General features: G+C 49.1%; 1 protein-coding gene across 2 annotated transcripts in view; it reads right to left on the bottom strand.

Annotated features, from left to right (window-relative positions):
- The window catches only part of UCK2 (uridine-cytidine kinase 2), an 84,239-nt gene that overhangs the window by 38,837 nt on the left and 23,591 nt on the right, over positions 1–21,811 (bottom strand). For both annotated transcript variants that reach the window (XM_075321991.1, XM_075321992.1), the window contains exon 2: positions 6,183–6,342. In XM_075321991.1, the coding sequence (XP_075178106.1) occupies positions 6,183–6,342 (160 nt within the window). The remainder of the gene's footprint in view (positions 1–6,182; positions 6,343–21,811) is intronic.

The raw sequence follows: 21,811 nt of genomic DNA on the forward strand, positions 1-21,811 counted from the left end.
ATGAAGACAGAGTTTTTGCTAACTTTTTTTATTTTTTTTTTTTTTTACTGTGTTCACTGAAGGAGTCAACTAGTGTGACAGTTTATTAAGTTTTTTACTTTACTTAGCCCCTTTCTGGGACACTAACTTTCAGTGATCTGATCACTGATATAACCCCCTGCAGAGCTTGATCACGCAGTGTATTATAAAATGTCAGGGCTATAGTAGCTTTGCCACTTCGCCTTACACATCATGCAGGCCACATGGTGTCTCAAAGTTTAGTAACCCTGGGTCGTCATGGTGAGGACCCAGAGTTACCATGGCAGCGATCGGGTCCCTGTAATTGCATTACAGGGGCCCGATCGATAGGGAGAGGTAAGTGATTCCTCTTCCTGCCTCCTCAATGTTGCGAGTATATTGATTGCAGCATTTAGGGGGTTAAACTGCCGGGAGTTGTGTGGGCACCACTCCTAGCGGTGAGAACAGGGACTCAGCTACAAGATTAGCCGTAGATCTGGTGGGGATACAGCACGGGAACCCCTGTGATCACCATGACGTACTGGGTACGTCCTTGGTCAGAATGGCACAGACTTTCATGATTTACCCAGTACATCACATGTCATGTAGAGGTTAAGGTGAAAACCTTGCTTTGGGGTCAGTGGCGTAGCTAGGGTTTCAGCTCGGGCGGGGGGGGGGGGGGGTGGGGGGGTGGGGAGGCAAAAACATCTGAGTGGGCCCCTTACCAGGCAACTATGATAACACTGATGGCGCAGACTAATCGTGGGTATAGTGGAACCTCGGCAGATGACACTGATATTACCGCTATATGGTGACTATATAGTGGTAGATATCGGTGCTGCAGCACATACAAGAGATCACAGTGCAGTTATAGATGGTGACTTACAGCTGACGTTCATTCAGATGGAATTGTTCACCTTTTCCGTCTGGCCCAGACAGACATGACAACTTCTTCCAGCCACAACTCATCTACAGAAACTACCACAAAGACACTTTACTCCTCACACTTCCGGCCCCGTACCCCATCTAATCCCAACCTGCAAAAACTCCTCATCCTGCCGTCACCCCAATATTGAGCCGCTGCTGCCGTGTGTGTCCCTATTACTGCTCCTGCTGTATGCACAAAAACCGACTCTTACTGCCACACATAATAATGCCCCCACTGTGTCCCCCACATAATAATGCCACCACTGTGTCCTCCACATAATGCCACCACTGTGTCCTCCACATAATGCCACCACTGTGTCCTCCACATAATGCCACCACTGTGTCCTCCACATAATGCCACCACTGTGTCCTCCACATAATGCCACCACTGTGCCTCCCACATAATGCCACCACTGTGCCTCCCACATAATGCCACCACTGTGCCCCCACATAGTAATGCCACCACTGTGCCCTTTACATGGTAAAATGCCTCATTTGTACACACACACAATCCTATACACACACAATCCTATACACACACACACAATCCTATACACACACACACACAATCCTATACACACACACAATCCTATACACACACACACACACACACACACACACACACACACACACACACACAATCCTATACACACACACACACAATCCTATACACACACACACACAATCCTATACACACACACACACAATCCTATACACACACACACACAATCCTATACACACACACACACAATCCTATACACACACACACACAATCCTATACACACACACACACACAATCCTATACACACACACACACACAATCCTATACACACACACACAATCCTATACACACACACACAATCCTATACACACACACACAATCCTATACACACACACACACAATCCTATACACACACACACACAATCCTATACACACACACACACAATCCTATACACACACACACACAATCCTATACACACACACACACACAATCCTATACACACACACACACACAATCCTATACACACACACACACACAATCCTATACACACACACACACACAATCCTATACACACACACACACAATCCTATACACACACACACACAATCCTATACACACACACACACAATCCTATACACACACACACACAATCCTATACACACACACACACAATCCTATACACACACACACACAATCCTATACACACACACACACAATCCTATACACACACACACACAATCCTATACACACACACACACAATCCTATACACACACACACACAATCCTATACACACACACACACAATCCTATACACACACACACACAATCCTATACACACACACACACAATCCTATACACACACACACACAATCCTATACACACACACACACAATCCTATACACACACACACACAATCCTATACACACACACACACAATCCTATACACACACACACACAATCCTATACACACACACACACAATCCTATACACACACACACACAATCCTATACACACACACACACAATCCTATACACACACACACACAATCCTATACACACACACACACACAATCCTATACACACACACACACAATCCTATACACACACACACACAATCCTATACACACACACACACACACAATCCTATACACACACACACACAATCCTATACACACACACACACACAATCCTATACACACACACACACAATCCTATACACACACACACACAATCCTATACACACACACACAGACACACACACACAATCCTATACACACACAGACACACACACACAATCCTATACACACACAGACACACACACACAATCCTATACACACACAGACACACACACACAATCCTATACACACAGACACACACACAATCCTATACACACACACACACACACAATCCTATACACACACACACACACACACACAATCCTATACACACACACACACACTCCTATACACACACACACACACACAATCCTATACACACACACACACACTCCTATACACACACACACACACACTCCTATACACACACACACAGACACACACACACACTCCTATACACACACACAATCCTATACACACACACACACACACAATCCTATACACACACACACACACAATCCTATACACACACACACACACACACAATCCTATACACACACACACACACACAATCCTATACACACACACACACAATCCTATACACACACACACACACACAATCCTATACACACACACACAATCCTATACACACACACACACACACAATCCTATACACACACACACAATCCTATACACACACACACACAATCCTATACACACACACAGACACACACACACAATCCTATACACACACAGACACACACACACACAATCCTATACACACACACACACAATCCTATACACACACACACACACACACAATCCTATACACACACACACACACTCCTATACACAGACACACAGACACACAGACACACAGACACACAGACACACAGACACACAGACACACAGACACACAGACACACAGACACACAGACACACAGACACACAGACACACAGACACACAGACACACAGACACACAGACACACAGACACTCACATGCTGGGGGGCATTTTACTTTTGATGATTGGAGGACACTCCTCTCTTGTGCGGCCACAGACTTTGATGGTAAATCCCTCTAGGCTAAAGGACCTGTGGTGACGTCACGCCCATGTGATTAGAAGGGGCAGGGCCTCGGCAACACGGCTGATAACAGAAAGAAACTCCAGGTGTCCTGGAGTTCTTTATGATAGAAGCGGGAACCGAGGTAAGACCTCCAGATGGGGGGGTACAGGGGGGCCGCAGGGGGTGGGGGAGCGAAGCCTGCATGATTATAGTGGACGGGAAAAACATGGCCACGCCCACTAACAAAGCTGGTCACGCCTACTACACAGGCAGCTCCTAACCACTGGGATCTTGCCTGATGTTCCTCGGCTGGATGGAGGCAGCGCGCGCTGCATGACGTCATAACACACATGGCCGCACAGTGAGCGGCCGAGTCTGCTCTACTATGCGGCGGTCAGCACTGTCTGCGCCTGTCAGTGTGCCCTGCCACATCATAGTATAAGAGACACGGCCGCACGCAATTCACTGTGCGCAGCCATGTGTGTTATAATGACATTATGCAGCAGGCGGCCGGCCCTCTAATAATAGCTGGGAGAGCAGCCTGGTGGGCAATTGCCTCTCCGCCCCTACCCGGCGCTGTGCGATGACGTCACCACGCTGTGTCCTGCGTGTGTGCCGTCATCAGCAGCAGTGCAGGGAGATCATGTCTCCTCCGCACTGCCACAGAGGTTACTATATCGGCGCGCTGTGCACGCTGATATAGGTAATGGTATTGCAGCTCCGGATGGGCCCCCTCTGAGCACGGGGCCCGGGGCGGCGGCACCCTCTGCCCCCCTGCTAGCTACGCTACTGTTTGGGGTAATGGGATTATACAAGTAAATAAATTGGAGTGTTAACACGCTAATGAATGCGCAAAGTGAGAGGCATGGTTGCCCTCACCTGTGGGACGCTGGTGTTTGACTCAGTGCGCATGATCAGAAGTCCTTGAACTTTCAGTCATGCGCACTATGAAGCCAGGTGTGTGCATCACGGCTTCAAACTGGTGTAGTGCGCATGACCGAAAGTGCCAGGAACTTCTGATCATGTGCCTTGACCCTATGCACAGCGCTTTGAGGTGAAGTAGCGCTGGGCAGTGGGCATTGAATAGCATGTTAGCACGCAAACAGGGGCGTGCTAAGAGGGCGGAATGAGCACAGGAACTAACACCCTTGGGACTAGTCTCTGTGCTCATTACCATATATACCCCGTTTTTCCAAATATAAGACCTACCCCAAAAATAAGCCCTAGCAGGGATTTTCAGCATTTTCGGAGCAAGGCTTAAATATAAGCCCTCCCCCGAAAATAAGCCCTAGCAGGGATTTTCAGCATTTTCGGAGCAAGGCTTAAATATAAGCCCTCCCCCGAAAATAAGCCCTAGTCGCGCATCAATAATGAAGTGTCCATGCAGCTAAGTTAAAGATACTGCAGGACACTTCATTATAGACAGCGGGCACCCCGTAATCACACTCACCAGACGCCGAGCGGGAGGACCTGCAGTGGATCATACACCCACACACATCCGATTACATCCACACACATCTAATTTCACACACAAACATCGGATCACACTCACCACATCCAGCGACAACAATTTCTTCTCGCCGGCAGAATCCTGAGAGGCTGTGTGGTGGAGCGCAAGGACCTGCTGCAATGATAGCTTACAGGACCTGCAGACACGTTACTTCCTTCCATCATTCCCTGCGGCCAGAAGCATTGTGTAATACTGGATGTGATGAGTGTATGTGTGATCTTCTGTGTGTGAGGGTCAGCCAGAAGCAGGGGAGGACAGCATGCAGCACCCACCAGAGATCACAGGGAGGGCTTGGGAGCCACGCAGACGTCCGTGTCTGGTAAGTATGAGTCTCCTGGGAAGAAGGGTGTCTGCTTTCTTGGGGGGTAAGCTTACCCCCAACCATGTTTCTCCAGGAGTAAAAACCTCAAAAAATAAGCCCTAGTGCTTTTTCAGGGGGCAAAAAAAAAAAAAGTATAAGACAGTGTCTTATTTTTGGAAAAATATGGGTAAGATCTTTCTAAATACTTTTTCTAAAGATCTCCATCTATGCTAGTGTATATAGGGACGGTTAGACAGGGATTAGAAATATGCACCAGAACTGCTCGTGGCTCTGGGTGCATATTGCACCAGACAGGTTCCCTTAAATCAGTTTTCTACTAGGGGCTGAGAAAATTGGTATCATGTAATAAGCTACATACAAGACTGGGTGACAAAGGAGAGCCAACGTTAGCACGGAGGTAAAAAAAAAAAAACCAAAAACCTCACAACAGCAGATGTTTTGTGCTTACAAGAGACTCGTTTAGCAGGAAACCCTGTTCCGGCCTCAAGGAAAGGAGAAAAAAAAAAAAAAAAAAAGGAAGAAAGTGGGCAACGAGGAAATATTCTCTGCACAGCAACAATTCGTAAGGAGTATCATATATAATGTGTGCTGTAGACAAGAGTTTTTTTTAATCCAAAAATATCCTGATAAGAATCAACTCCTCTAGAATATCACATAATCTCAGCTTCCAATGATGAACAGGTGGGGGCCTGAATCTGGGATTCACAGGCAAAGTGTCAGTCAGAACATACAGCCGGTCTTACCTGGGTGATCAAAATTGAACTGGCCTTTGAGAGCTTTACTCTTCTGCTCCGGGGTCAATATGCGATAAAAGCTGTCCTGACTGATCATAACCACCTGCTTCTGGCGATGATCCACCTCATTCTGGCCCAGGAGCTGCACGATCTTGGAGCATACAGATGACTGTACAAGAATTAGACAAAAAAAAAAAAAAAAAAAGGATTTATGATATGTTCTGATGTATGCAGTGCCGTTTACCTTTCAGACTCCTCTAGCACAGTGCAGACATTGTCATCACCAGCGTCATCCAAGTAGCCGCCCATAACCTCGCGCATGCGCAGTGGCACCATCGCTTGACACTTTTCAAATCGCGAGCGAGTAACATGAGGGCAGCGGCCTCATCTATGTCAATCAGCGCTGGAGGAACGGCAAACAGCGGCAGGAATGGGAATAACGGACGCAATACAGCCCGCCCCCGTGGCCAGCAAAGCTCATTAGCATACCAAAAGGTAAGATTTTATAAAGTGTTTTAGGTCTGAAAGGGGGGCCAGTAACAAGATGAACCTTTCTAGAATGCAGCCCAGGAGCTGCAGAAGGGGATTCTTTTAGTTTCATAGCGAAAAATTCTAGTGACAGGTTCCCTTTAAAGTCACACCTTACTCCACTTACCAAATTATGCAAGTTTGATTTAAGGGTCAGATATCTATTTTTTTTTGTTTTTCCACAAATGCCTGTATGATAGTGCGTCAGGGCTAATGGATCTGAAATTATCACAGGTGTTTGAGGTTACAGTTTGTCAGGACAGCCCAATAAAAAGGAAAACGACACATCATAAGGCTGAAGTCACACGGGTGTGAGTCGCGCAAGAATTGAGTAGCAACACCCGGCTCAGCCTGCCGCTCTACGGACAGGCGTGTGCAGCAGCATAGAAATACATGTACCTGAACGCTCCTGTCCAGACAGCAGGCGGCCATGATTTATAATGCTACTCCAGCTTTAAGCAGGTCACAAACCATATGGGAAATAAGGATCTTTGCTCCCGAAAAGCTTCAAATAGTGCAATGCCTTGGACAAGTTATGAAAATATTAGCACTACATTGTACTGTGAAGATGTTTGTGGCAGATACACAGCACAGACTGGTTTGTGCAGATAAAGGCATAATGAGGAAGGTTTCTACCAGGCAAATTCATTGGCTTAGGCTACTTTCACACGTGCGTTGGACGGCTTCCGTAGCATTGCGTTGTGTGACGGATGCGTTGCATATAGTGGCACAACGGATGCTACGGATCGTAGAAAACAACGGAAAGCTTTTTTTTTTTCTTCTTTACCGGCAGCAGACTATTGTGAACGATCAGCTGAGCGCTCTCAATTGCCGACGGGCGGGCGCTCAGCTGAACGTTCGGCCACCGAGAGACAAAATAAAAGTTCGTGATTTAAAAAAAAAAAAAAAAAAAAACAAAAAAAAAATTACATGCTGCATTTCTTCCGCCCAACGCAGCATCAAAATAATGACACTGCGTCGTCCAGCGGATGCAACGCTGACACTTGCGCTACAGTGCGTTGTCCATACAAGTCTATGGAGAATAGCGGAGTGCGTTCGCTAGTCCATAGTGACGGACTCCGCTGAACGCAAGTGTGAAAGTGCCCTTAAAAAGGGAACCGGTCATCAGAAATTTAGCTATAAACCTAAAAAAAGTTTCCCCCTCTGCAGCTCCTGGGCTGCATTCTAAGCAATGTTCCTCTAGTTTTTCTGGCCCCTTTTATACCAAAATAAACACTTTATAAAGTTGTACCTTTTCGTATGTAAATTTCGTAAATTATCCATGGGGGCGGGCTGCCTGGTGTCAGTTACTGTCCTCCTGCCGATTTACGCCACCCCCGAAAGCTGAATTTCAAACCTGAGGACGCCGCCCCTGGGCGCCCGAGGTCCCGCGCATGCGCTGTGCGACTGTAGCGGGACTGTGCACTGCGTGCACGTCTGACCGCTGGTGGAGTTTTGCGCAGGCACGAGGTTATGGGCGGTGCTGTGAGTGTCATCAGCAAGTGCCGCCCATAACCTCGTGACCGCACTTTCCCCTCTGCCTCCAGCGTTCTGTGCCGGCCAAATGACCAGACGTCACCTCCTTCCCATTGTACCCTGCAGCAGGAAATAGATGGGAGGAGCGGAGCAGGCCACCACAGGAGAAGAGAAGAGCGCCGCCACGAGAGCATGGGCGGGCACTTGCGATGCAATCACAGCGCCGCCCATACTCTCGTGCCTGCGACACGTCACCAGGTGTCCTGGCGTGCATGGGACCTCGGCGCAGTGGGCGGCGTCCTGAGGGATGATTTGGAGCGGGGGGGGGGGGGGGGGACGGCATAAGGGACAGCAACGGACACAGACGGTCCGCCCCCATGGGGAATTTACAAGATTTTCATACCAAAATGTTTAACTTTATAAAGTATTTATTTTGGTTTAAAAGGGGACACAAAGTACAGAGTACAGAAACCTTACTAGAATGCAGCCCAGGAGCTGCAGAAGGGGAAACATTTAGGTTGAAAGCCAAATTTCTGATGACAGGTTCCCTTTAAGTGAGCAGCTGCTAATTTACCATTACAAAGCAGCACACGGGTATTTGAAGCTGCTGGTGCCTCTAGAGTCCCACGGACCTCAAGGTGTAGGAGCCTCCAGTCGTGCATAAATCTACATTTTGGCTATTTCTAAACAGTGCTACTCCTTACAAGCAAAAACTGTTCCAGTGGGCCCATATACACATGAAAACTGTAAAGCAGTCTAACAAGGAGTGCAATGCAACCCTATGTGGTCCAGATGGATGGCCAACATGCCCTGACAAGGCTGCAAGGAGGTGGCAGAGTCATGTGTTAGTTATTGAGGGGGGGGCAAGCAGTTTCCCAGGCAAATGCATGAAGCCAGAGTTAGGCCTTGTGAGCACTAGGCGTTTTTGCCGCGTTTTTAGCGGCGTTTTTTACCGCGTTTTTGTGCTGAAAACGCAGTGACATTGCTTCCCCAGCAATGTCAATGGGTTTTCAGAAGTGCTGTCCGCACACAGCGTTTTTTTTTAGCTGCGTTTTTGTGGTGACCACAAAAACGCAGCATGTCAATTATTTCTGCGTTTTTCACTGCGTTTTTCACTCATTGAATTCAATGAGATGTTAAAAACGCAGTGAAAAATGCATATAGCCGCGTTTCTATGACTAAAAACGCAGCTATAAACGCAAGGGGTGGGCACTACAGTGACGTGTACAGGAAGAGGATTCCTTCTGTTGGTAAACACAGAAGCATGAATCCTCCCGGTACCGCCACTGCTGCTTCCACCTCCCGTCCTGTGCATGTCAGCTCCGTGCGGCGCCATGTCTGGGCGGGAGGTGGAGGCAGCGGCGAAAATCAAAGTGAACAGTAGAAAAAAAAAAAAATGTCATATATACTCACCTGTCCGCAGGGTCCCGGTGCCATGCCCGCTCCCATCTCCTCCCGGTCCCGCCGCTCTGGCTGTGTGCAGTCTCCCCGGGGCAGGACCTGGCCGTGGATCACCTGATGCAGTCACCTGACGCATCAGCTGATCGTAGTCTCGCCGGCTTTTTCGCGCCCGGCCGGCTATCAGCTGATCCTGCCGTCAGGGGACTTCATCAGCTGATTACCGGCAGCTCTTGCAGCGATCGGACGGGATCAGACTCCTGTCCAATCGATCGCTCCAGGAGCTGCCGGTAATCACCACAGCACATAAGTGAGTATTATTTTTATTTTTCTACTGATGCATCAGCTGATTGTATAATCGGCTTTTATACAATCAGCTGATGTGTGATGTGATTCACATCCTTGAACCTGACATCATCTGATCGCTTTGCCTTCCAGCAAACCGATCAGATGATATTGGATCCTGATTGGACGGCGCGGGACCCTGACCCAGGATTACTGCGGAGGGGGGTTTATTTCAATAAAGATGGAGTCACTAATTGTGTTGTGTTTTATTTCTAATAAAAATATTTTTCTGTGTGTTGTGGTTTTTTTTTATCTGTACTAGAAATTCATGGTGGCCATGTCTAATATTGGCGTGACACCATGAATTTCGGGCTTAGGGCTAGCTGATAATATACAGCTAGCCCTAACTCCATTATTACCCGGCTAGCCACCCGTCACCAGGGCAGCTGGAAGAGTTGGATACAGCGCCAGAAGATGGCGCTTCTATGAAAGCGCCATTTTCTGGGGTAGCTGCGGACTGCAATTCACAGCGGGGGTGCCCAGAAAGCATGGGCACCCTGCACTGTGGATTCCAATCCCCAGCTGCCTAGTTGTACCCGGCTGGACTCAAAAATTAGGCGAAGCCCACGTCATTTTTTTTTTTTAATTATTTCATGACATAATTAAAAAAAAAGGGCTTCTCTATATTTTTGGTTCCCAGCCGGGTACAAATAGGCAGCTGGGGGTTGGGGGCAGCCCGTACCTGCCTGCTGTACCCGGCTAGCATACAAAAATATGGCGAAGCCCATGTCATTTTTTTTTTTCTTTTTGGGCAAAAAACTGCATACAGTCCTGGATGGAGGATGCTGAGCCTTGTAGTTCTGCAGCTGCTGTCTGCTCTCCTGCATACACTAGTTCTGCAGCTGTCTGCTCTCCTGCATACAATGAACATTTTGAAGAAGGAAATGACTTTTTTTTTTTTTTTTTCATCAACAATCTTTAATGGCATTGTGCACTGATTAAAAACGCAGTGAGCAAAAACGCAGCAAAAAACGCACCAAATCGCGGCAAAAACGCACGCGTTTTTGCCGCGGGTGCGTTAAGACAAAAACGCACATAAAAACGCAGCGTGAAAAAAACGCCTAGTGCGCACATACCCTTAGGCTATGTGCGCACGTTGCGTACAAGCCCTGCAGAAATTTCTGCAGCGATCTGAAGAGCACATGTGCGCTTTAGATCGCTGCAGAAATGTCCGTAGTGAGCGCCGATTCCATGCGCTCTGCCTGCAGCTCCTCCCATAGACAGAGCAGGAGCTGCCGGCAAAGCGCAGGAAAGAAGTGACATGTCACTTCTTTTTGCGCAGCGCTTCGGCAGTAGCCGAAGCGCTGCGCTCTTAGACGCCACGTGCGCACGGCCCCTGCACAATCTCCATAGACTGTGCAGGGGCCGCAGGACGCATGCAGTTACGCTGCGCTACAAAGCGCAGCGTAACTGCATGTTTTTACGCAACGTGCGCACATAGCCTTAGGCTGCTTTCACACTACGTTTTTTTAACATGCGTCATGAACGTTTTTTTTAACGCAAAAACGGATCCAGTGCAAATGCGTTTTCATTTCAATGCATTTGCAATGGACTCGCGTTAACATGCGTTTGCGTGCGTTATAGTGAGGATCCAGCGAGTTGCAGTTTTTTAACATTTTCCAAAAACGCTACTTGTAGCGTTTTTGAGCTGCGTCCAAATACTGCAAATTGCTGGATCCTGACTAAACAGCACGCAAACACATGTGAACACTGGCATGCTGATAGACAGGATCCTGCTTGCTCTACTGAGCATGCCCAGAAACCAGCCTCCGTGATCAGTGTCTCTCTCCCCCTCCCTCTCTCGCCTCCCATCTCTCTCCTCCCTCCCTCCTCCCTCTCTCTCCCCCACCTGAGAGCTGCGGACACTCGTAACCAAGGTAAATATCGGGTAACCACTTCTCTTAGTTACCCGATGTTTACGTGTGCAGACGCTCATAACCAAGATAAATATCGGGCATCCAAGCAAGTTACCCGATGTTTACCTTGGTTACGATCCTCTGCAGCTGTCAGATGCCGGCTCCCAGTCTGTCCCATTCAGTTCCCCTCACTCCCGATCACATGACTCCAATGTCCGCCCCTAAACATCCAGTGACAGGATCCTGCAAAATAACATGCGTTTGCATGCATTTTTTTGCTGTAAAAGCAGGATCCGCTTTTACAGCAAAAAAACGTTCGTGACGCATGTTAAAAAAACGTAGTGTGAAAGCAGCCTTATGCACATGTACTGCCATATGGAAACGTGCTCAGAACTGGAAGCACGAGCTGTGCGGCCATCACACACTGGAAAGAAAAATATGAACGTCTACCTACATGAATGCCACGACACATTTTCCATATATATTGAGTGTTGCCAAGTTTTCACACTGAAGAATTATGGAGGTTTTGTAGTTATTGTTAGCAGCCCAGTATGTGCTAACAACAATATGGCTTTAGTTACAGCTCCCCCAGCTCGTCACCTCACAGACCCACAATGCTGAACAATGCACTACCCGGGGGTAGAAGAATTACTGCTAATAAAGTCAGCTGCACAACCTCACACAACATCCATATTGCATCATATAGCGATCCTGAAACCATACAAAGGATGAACTGGTGGGTTTCTGGGCATCCCATAGTGTACATTAGCTGTTCAGCCTACGTTTGGGTGGGGGCACAGCATCAGCCACCCCTGAGATGTCGGCAGCAGCCCATTGAGAATACGCATGCTTAGCCCAATGTGTGCAAAATTATACCACTGTCACAGCAGAACGGTGCTTAGCATGCAACGCTGTAGACATCTACAGATCCCATAGTAATGGTCTACTGTAATACACCAAAGAGCCAGCCAAGAACACACCACATACCTAGACAGATGGCTACAAGATTAAACTTGTCCATCTCCTCTATTGGAATGTCATCCCCTTCCCTGCCACAGGCAAGTGACTCAGACAGACAACATTATGCCACTGACAGGTGAACATAGACCAGTCATGGTGAACCTTTTACAGGCCGAGTGCCCAAACTGTAGCCCTAAACCCAATTTTTATTTTCCGAAGTGCCAACCAAATCCTATTATGTAAATAATCGATTTTAACCTTACCTTTGCCGTCTTCTCTTCTCTTCAGCAGGGGGCATCACGCTCATGCATGCTTACCACACATTGAAGCTGAGCCCCTGTCCTTTCCAGACACAGCAGTTGATCTTTCTGGAAAAAAATTGCAGCATATTAGAGATTTTAGCATGAAATGCAATCAGAGGTCACATCTACATTTCAAAGTCTGAACATCCTGAAATCCCATAAAGACGTACGAGTTGCTCCCCTCCCCTTTCATTGTGTACTTATGTCCCCTTCCTGGCCACTTCTTGGTAAACATGTCCCCCATCCGGATATATATTTCCTACATTCTGGTATATTTTTCCCCATCATGGCCCCATCCTGGTAAATGTACCCTATTGTGGCATGTTCCCCCATCCAGGCATGTACCCCATTCCTGGTAAATGTCCTACATCCTGGTTAATTTACCCCAATCCAGGTAAATGTTCCCCTTCCTGGTAAATGTACCCTATCCTGGCATGTGCGTTCCCCCACCCCCACCCCATGCTGGCATGTGCGTTCTCCCACCCCCACCCCATGCTGGCATGTGCGTTCCCCCACCCCATGCTGGCATGTGCGTTCCCCCACCCCCACCCCATGCTGGCATGTGCGTTCCCCCACCCTGGCATGTGCGTTCCCCCACCCCCACGCTGGCATGTGCGTTCCCCCACCCCCACGCTGGCATGTGCGTTCCCCCACCCCATTATGGCGCTGGCACTGGCCCCTCCATCCCCACCTTGGCACAGCCGCACATGAGTTTTTTAAAAAAAAAAAAAAAAAAAAGCAATACACAACTTACCTTCCTGCACACGCTCCCCCGCTGCTGGGTCCTCAGTTGCCACGTGGCCATTAGACGTCATTACGCCAGCGCCGCTCGCAGACGTTCCTCCGTCTCCGAGGCAACACACCTGCAGCCTAGGAGGGGAGGAGTGTCAGAGCGAGGAGAAATGTCTCCTCCGCTCCAACACAGCTTTGATCTGCCGGTGCGACTGCACCAGCAGATCAAAGCGGCAGGATCAGGCGACAGCACGCGTGCCAGCAGAATGGGCTCTGCGTGCCCCTGATGGCACGCGTGCCATAGGTTCGCCATCACTGCCATAGACCATCTCCTGGCACCTATCCAGGGACGGGAGCTCCTCAAGGTTAAAAAAAAAAAAAAAAAAAAAAAAAAAAAAAACACAACCAAACAAAAAGTGAGAAACATAGCATTTCTGTCAGACTGGATCTATGCATCTCAATAGCCTTTCTTGTGACTAGCCAGTCTGGTCCAGTCACACAGGGCAGCAGACATTGCTCAAAAATTTGTGCTGGAGAGGATAGAAGGGGTCAGAACACAGATTGTGAGGTAAGCAGACCACCCTGGCTCAATGGCCAAGTGAGCATGAGAACAAAACAGTGGCCTGGCCAATGTGATCACCTAGATCTGCCTGTAATTGTATCTAACATTCTTATGTCTAGCCATGTACGTGTGTCACTTCCCCAGGAGACACTAAGCCTGGGGTCACAATATGGCTATGTGCACACGCTGCATGTTTTTGACGCTGCGTTTTTGGCCGCTAAAACCGCACAAAAACGCACCCGCGGCAAAAAACGCATGCGTTTTTACTGCAATTTGGTGTGTTTTTGCTCTGCGTTTTTCCAATGCATTGCCAGGGGGGAAAAAAACCGCAGGAAAGAATAGACATGGACATTTTTAAGCTCAAAAACGCAGCTTAAAAAAAAAAAAAAAAAAAAGTTGTGTGCGGACAGCGAAAATGAAAAAACTCAAGACTTTGCTAGGGAAGCAAAGTCATGCAGTTTTGAGGCCAAAAACGCACCCGAAAAACGCCGCAAAAACCGCACTGTGGGAACTTACCCTATGTCTGATTTTACATGGCCACTGGTAACCGGCTGTCATTTTTTCCTCATGCCAAATACAGTTGTGATCTGGAATAATAGTCAGTGTCATTTAGGGTACTCTCACACTTGCGTTTTTTTCCAATCCGCCCTTTTGGAAAACAGTGGAATCAGTTAACAGATTCTGCTGTTTCCCATAGACTTGTATGGATGACGGATTGTGCCAAAAGTACCTGCGTTGCTTCCGCTGGCAGACGCTGCGTTGCTTCCTCCAGGCGGAAGCAACGCAGCATGTAACTTTTTGAGCGGCGGAATCCTCTATTTTTCATTGTGCATGCGCATTTTTTTTTCTTTTTTAAATCACAGAAACTTTATTTTGTCTCTTGGTGGCTGAAAGTTCAGCTGAGCGCCCGGCAGCCGGCTATTGAGAGAGTCAGCTGATAGTCTGCCGGTAGAACTAAAGGACAAAAAAAAAAAAAAACCCTTTCCGTTTTGTACGATCCGTTGCGCCACTATATGCAATGAATCTGTTGCATCCGTCACACAACGCAATGCAACGGATGCCGTTCAACGCAAGTGTGAAAGTAGCCTTATTTAAATCCGGTTCAACTCATCTGATTTCCGGGGTGAGCGAGCTCTAAGAAGGCCGCACTGCGCCTGTGATAGTGGGAATCACTACTTCCTACCTAAACTATGTAATAGACCATGTACTTTTTGCCACCCTCCCCTCATGGCATTTGTTCATGAATGGGACTCCCACCCTCCCCTCAGGACAGCGGGGTATACACGGGCACACACTGCAGTCTCAGGGGAAAATGTTAAAGCTAATCTTCAAGTACCATCAAATGGTTTTAATTTTAGGACATCACTCCCAAGCAGGGAGATGCCATATTTTAACGGGAATCTGTCACCAGGTTTTTGCTCCTCTGAGAGCAGCATGATGTGTCACTTACTAACCTGTTTTCTGCACTGTTTTCTCAGCTGCAGATCTAGCAGTTATACAGAGCTCATGAATATGCTGGACTACCTGCAGCACGCCAAGTAGTCCTGTAATGATAAAAATCGCTGTTTAATCAGCAGTAAATCAAAACTACACTAAGCAGCCTAGTAAGTGACACCTTGCTGGAATCAGAATCTCTACATTATGCTGCTCTGATTAGGTGGCAAAAACCTCATGACAGATTCCCCTTAACAGCTTCAAAACGATGTCAATCTGAGGCTACATTCGCACAATGCGTTTTTCATGTTGCAGAATTTGTGAACCATTCCTGCATGTATTATGTAAATTACGTTACCTGCCTGCGTTGTCTTCTTGGTGGGTCATATTTTAGGGTGTGTGCCTACGATCAGTATTTGCAGCGGTTTGGACACACCATGCTTCAGCTGCATTCAAAACACTGCGGTGTACAGTACAAGCACAGTGGATGGATTTCTAGAAATCGTGTGCCCACTAGAAAACATTGAGTGCATGGGAGGGGGGGGGGGGGGCAGAGCTAGTGGTTAAACCCCCAAAACCACTCTGGGTCCATAGAGAAGAGCTTTTATTGTAGTGGACAACCAAAGCCTCCTTTGCCATGCTTCCACAATGAAGTTTTTAAGGAGGAAGGGGGGGGAAACAAACCTCCCAAATCATGATGAAAACAGTTTTGCCATATTAAGGCCCTGTGCGCACTAGGCAGCTTTACCCGCTTTAATGTTTGTAATCTTCCTGCAGACATTTCCCAGCAAAACCTATAGGGGGGGGGGGGAAGAATAGCTGTGCGCACACTGCTTTTTTTTTTTCAAGAAAATTGTTTCTTTCTGAAGAGTTTGAGAAAATTTCTTGAGAAAATGTGCATGTCACTTCTTTTCCACAGGCAGCTGCGGTATACCCCCGGTAGCAAATGTGCGGCATACCCCCGGTATAGCCGCGATTTACCTGCGGTAATGCTCATCGCTGCCTGCGGTTTTGTAGGAAGTGATGTCATTATGACAGAAGAGGAAGCGGAGCAGAGTAAACACACACAGATCACACTCCCTGGACGCCGCACAGAAGCACGTCCGACGGGTGCCTGTGCAGTCTGTGTCCCGCTCCAGCCCCGCTGCTGCATGCACTGCTGTGTGTCAGTGTCTGCCCGCAGTCTCAGCAGCTTGTCACCCTGCAGCGCAAACAGACACTGACACAGCAATGCGTGCAGCCGCGGGGATGCAGAGCGCTGCTGTCAGAAGGGGAGATGAGATCATTACCTGCTATGATGATCTCCTGCCCCCTGACGTCACTGCTGTCTATGCCAGTCTTGTGAGCGGCCTGAAGACTGTCACTAGCGGTGACGTCACGGGCTCTCGCGCTACTGCTGACAACGCGGCGGGCATAGAAGTCAGTGACAGCAGTGACGTCAGCAGTACAGGAGATTATCACAGCAGGTAATGGATCTCATATATCCTCCGGACAGCAGCGCTAGTCATCCCCTGCAGTGACCTGGGCTATTGATGTTAGCTCAGGTCACTGCATTGCTCTCCCAGCCAATGGGGAACATTCTGCTCTTCATTGACTGGGACAGTGACTATGTTATGGATCGCCGTGGGACCGACAGACCCCCCCCCCCCCCCCCCCCCCTTTATTGGATTTCGCCGGACGTGGAATTGATTGTTCTTTTCAATAAATTGGTAAAAGAGGGAATGTTTTGGGGAGTGTTTTTTTCAAATAAAACTTTTTTTGTTGTCTATTTTTTATTTCTTACTGACTGGGTTGGTGATGTCTGGTATCTGATAGACGCGTGACATCACAAACCCCAGGGCTTGATGCCAGGTGACATTACACATCTGGCATCAACCCCATATATTACCTTGTTTGCCAACGCACGAGGGCAACGGGATGAGTTTGGGGGCGAAGCGGCAGGATTGGCACGTCTAATGGATGCGCCACTTCTGGGGCGGCTGCGGCCTGCTATTTTTAGGCTGGGGAGTGTCCAATAACAGTGGACCTCCCTAGTCTGAGAATACCAGACCACAGCTGTCAGCTTTACCTTGGCTGGTGAGCCAATTTGGGAAGGGGGGACCCCACTTTTTTTGTTTTAAAGTCCCAAAAAAAAGTCCCTCCAGGACTATTCCTCCCATCATCCTCCTCTCCCCCTCCAGGACTACTCCTCCCATCATCCTCCTCTCCCCCTCCAGGACTACTCCTCCCATCATCCTCCTCTCCCCCTCCAGGACTACTCCTCCCATCATCCTCCTCTCCCCCTCCAGGACTACTCCTCCCATCATCCTCCTCTCCCCTCCAGGACTACTCCTCCCATCATCCTCCTCTCCCCCTCCAGGACTACTCCTCCCACACACACAAAACATAGCTCCCCCCAAAACACACACACAATGCTGCAGACACACAGCGCTCTACAAACAACGCAACTCACACACCCCCAGCCATAACATTTACAGCCATAACATTTACAGCCATAACATAATTATATATATATATATATATATATATATTGTTGTGTGTAGTTACCAAGTGTTTGTGTAGGGCGCTGTACATGTTCTGGGTGTTGTCTGGGTGTGTGACGGGGGGGGTGAGAGCGGTGTTGTGTGTGTTGCGCGGTTTGTGTGTGGTGTGTTTTGGGGGGGGGGGGGAGGTATGTTTTGTGCAATGTGTGTGTTGTGGGGTATGTGCGTATATTTGTGTGTTCCGCGGTGTTTGTGTGTTGGGTGTTGTGTGTGTGCAGCGTTGTCTGTGTGTGTGGGTGTCTGTAGGGCAGTTGTTTGTGGTTCCCAGTGTGTGTGTGTGTGTGTGTTGCGGGGAGGTGTGCACTTCCCATAGTGCTCCATCCCCCATGCAGCTCATCCCCCATCGTGCTCCATCTCCCATGCTGCACCAGCATCAGCCCCTCTCTCGTCCCCAGCATCAGCCCCTCTCTCGTCCCCAGCATCAGCCCCTCTCTCGTCCCCAGCATCAGCCCCTCTCTCGTCCCCAGCATCAGCCCCTCTCTCGTCCCCAGCATCAGCCCCTCTCTCGTCCCCAGCATCAGCCCCTCTCTCGTCCCCAGCATCAGCCCCTCTCTCCTCCCCAGCATCAGCCCCTCTCTCCTCCCCAGCATCAGCCCCTCTCTCCTCCCCAGCATCAGCCCCCTCTCTCCTCCCCAGCATCAGCCCCCTCTCTCCTCCCCAGCATCAGCCCCTCTCTCCTCCCCAGCATCAGCCCCTCTCTCCTCCCCAGCATCAGCCCCTCTCTCCTCCCCAGCATCAGCCCCTCTCTCCTCCCCAGCATCAGCCCCTCTCTCCTCCCAGCATCAGCCTCTCTCTCCTCCCAGCCTACCCCAGCCTCAGCCTCCCCCCAGCATCAGCCTCCCCATCCAGCCTTCCCTAGGATCAGCCTCTCTCCTCCCAGCCTCTTCCAGCACGCCGTGCTCCTCTGCCGACACTCACAGATCCGATCGCATACACCCACACACACCCGATCGCATACACTCACACACACACATTGACGATATTGCACATACGCGCTCATACTCACAACATCCGGAGATACCACATGCTTCTGGCCATGTGATCCTCCGGCAGGTCCTGGAAGCTCACAGCACAGTATCGCCGCCGAGAAGCAAGCGATATCCCAGGATGTTTTGAGTATGTGGATGCGATGTGTGTGTGGTGTGTGTGTGGGGTGTGTGTGGTGTGTGTGGTGTGTGTGTGGTGTGTGTGTGTGTGTGTGTGTGTGGTGTGTGTGGTGTGTGTGGTGTGTTGGTGTGTGTGGTGTGTGTGGTGTGTGTGGTGTGTGTGGTGTGTGTGGTGTGTGTGGTGTGTGTGGTGTGTGTGGTGTGTGTTCCGCCGCTGCAGGACCTTGATGTGTGGATGCGATGTGATTGTGCGTGTGATGTGAGTGTGAGTGTGATCTGATGTGTGTGTATGTGTGTGTGTGTGTGTGTGTGTGTGCTGTTATGTGCGTGTGTGTGTATTTTCTGCCGCTGCAGGACCTTGATGCGCTGGTAACACTGCTACCATGGTTACCAGCGTATCTCGTCCCCCGCTCGCATGGGAGCCCACACCAGCATACGCCGGCCAGCCCCAGCAATGCGAGGGTATGTGTCGGCTGGTTTTGGCGGCGTACGCTGATGTGGGCTCCCAGGGGTACAGTACTCACCTGGTAGTCGTGGCTCCGTGACCATGTCGGTTCGGGGGAATGCGTGGGGGGGGCGGGGCCAGAGCTAGCGTGCATTACGTGAGGGGGGCGGGGCGTGGCAGAGTTGCCAATGCCTGCAGGGTGCCGGGGCGAAAGGCCAATCTGTGGGGGGGCGGAGCCTGGGCGAGCGGCCAATCAGCTTTGTGTCACCGTAAGGACACAATTTTGGAGCAAGACAGACGCAAATATATATATATATATATATATCTCAAAAATCATACCGTAACTACACAATAAATTCTAGAATACCCAATGCGTTAGAATCGGGCCACCTTCTAGTAATATATATATATATATATTCATTCACTTATATAGCGCTATAAATTCCACAGCACTTTACATACATTGTGAGCTCCAATGGGGACAGTGTTGCCCATCTAGAGTCCCTAACCACTGAGCCACCGTGCCGCCCTAGACGTAGATTACTGGATCCTACAAATCTGGCCAGATTCAGAGGAGAGCTTGTAAGCTAAAGGATAGGGCATGCAAGTGTGGACTCCTTGCCCAGAAAACTGGCCACCTCTGGTCAACTACAAGTAGCCGGTAACCTAGGCAAAGAGCTGTGCACAATAAAAATCAAAATCTCTCTATTCAGAATAAAGAGGATTTTAAAGCAGTAAATTGCAGTGTTGCTTGTGTATACAAGTACTTTGCAATGATACCATTTATCAAGATGGGACCACGCCTTTAATCTCGCATGTAATGATTTTATAATATGCAATTACAGATTTCTGACCAAATTTTTCCCATGAAAAAAAAAAAAAAAAAAATCAGATAACATGTTATTACAAGTGGCGTACACAATGGAACTGTGCAATCCCAAGCCGCCTTTACTGCTGACGAAGCATAGATCACTGCATTCATCCAGACTCTGGGATGGGAGGCACTAACAGCAGCTGGAGGAATCCTCATCTGGTCTCTACCATCAGCTGGGGATCTACAGGTGACTGATGTGGTTTCCACCATCATGACCATTGTGTATTTACATCGAAAGTGATCATTTAGGTCGTAATGCTTTGACCTTAATGGTACTTTCCGCTGCTACGTATCCTTTACTAGAACACCCAGTTACCTTCAGGGGTGCTTGTGTTAGGCTAAGTTCACATTTCCGCTAAAATCTATCAGTCACAATCCGCTGCTCTTGTAAACAGCGGAATCCGTTTAGCGGATTCCGCTGCTCCCATAGACTTGTATGAGCAGCGGATTGTGACTGATGATGCTGCGTTGCACCCTCCGCCCGACTGATCAGTCGTGGAACGACTGACCGCCGGGCGGGAGGAACGCAGCATGTAACGTTTTTTGAGCAGCGAGATCCGTCGGATTTCGCTGCGCATGCTCTCTGGCTCCCTGCACACGTCACCAGCTTTGGTTGGTTACCCGATATTTACCCTGGTTACGGTGCAAGGAGCCAGCGCTAAGCGGTGTAGGCCCGTAACCAAGGTAAATATCGGGTAACCAAGGTAAACATCGGGTGCTTTGCTGTTACCCGATGTTTAGGCTGGTTACGTGTGCAGGGAGGCCGACACTTCCCCGCTCGGCCCCGCCCCCTCCCGCACTCCGCACATGTATGTACACACACACACACACCTGTCCCCAGCCATGCAGACAAGCACTGACACCCTCGTCTGGCCCCGCCCCCTGCTCGGCTCCGCCCCCTCCCGCACTTTGCATGTGCACACACACACATACATACATACATACATACATGCACATACACACACTCACTCACACATACACTCACCTGTCCCCAGCCATGCAGACCGCAGCACTTCCACTGACATCCTCAGCGCCTGGCCCCGCCCCCCGCTCGGCTCTGCCCCCGAACTCCGCCCC

This window comes from Anomaloglossus baeobatrachus, chromosome 8 (genome assembly GCF_048569485.1).
Source record: "Anomaloglossus baeobatrachus isolate aAnoBae1 chromosome 8, aAnoBae1.hap1, whole genome shotgun sequence".
NCBI classification, from domain to species: domain Eukaryota; kingdom Metazoa; phylum Chordata; class Amphibia; order Anura; family Aromobatidae; genus Anomaloglossus; species Anomaloglossus baeobatrachus.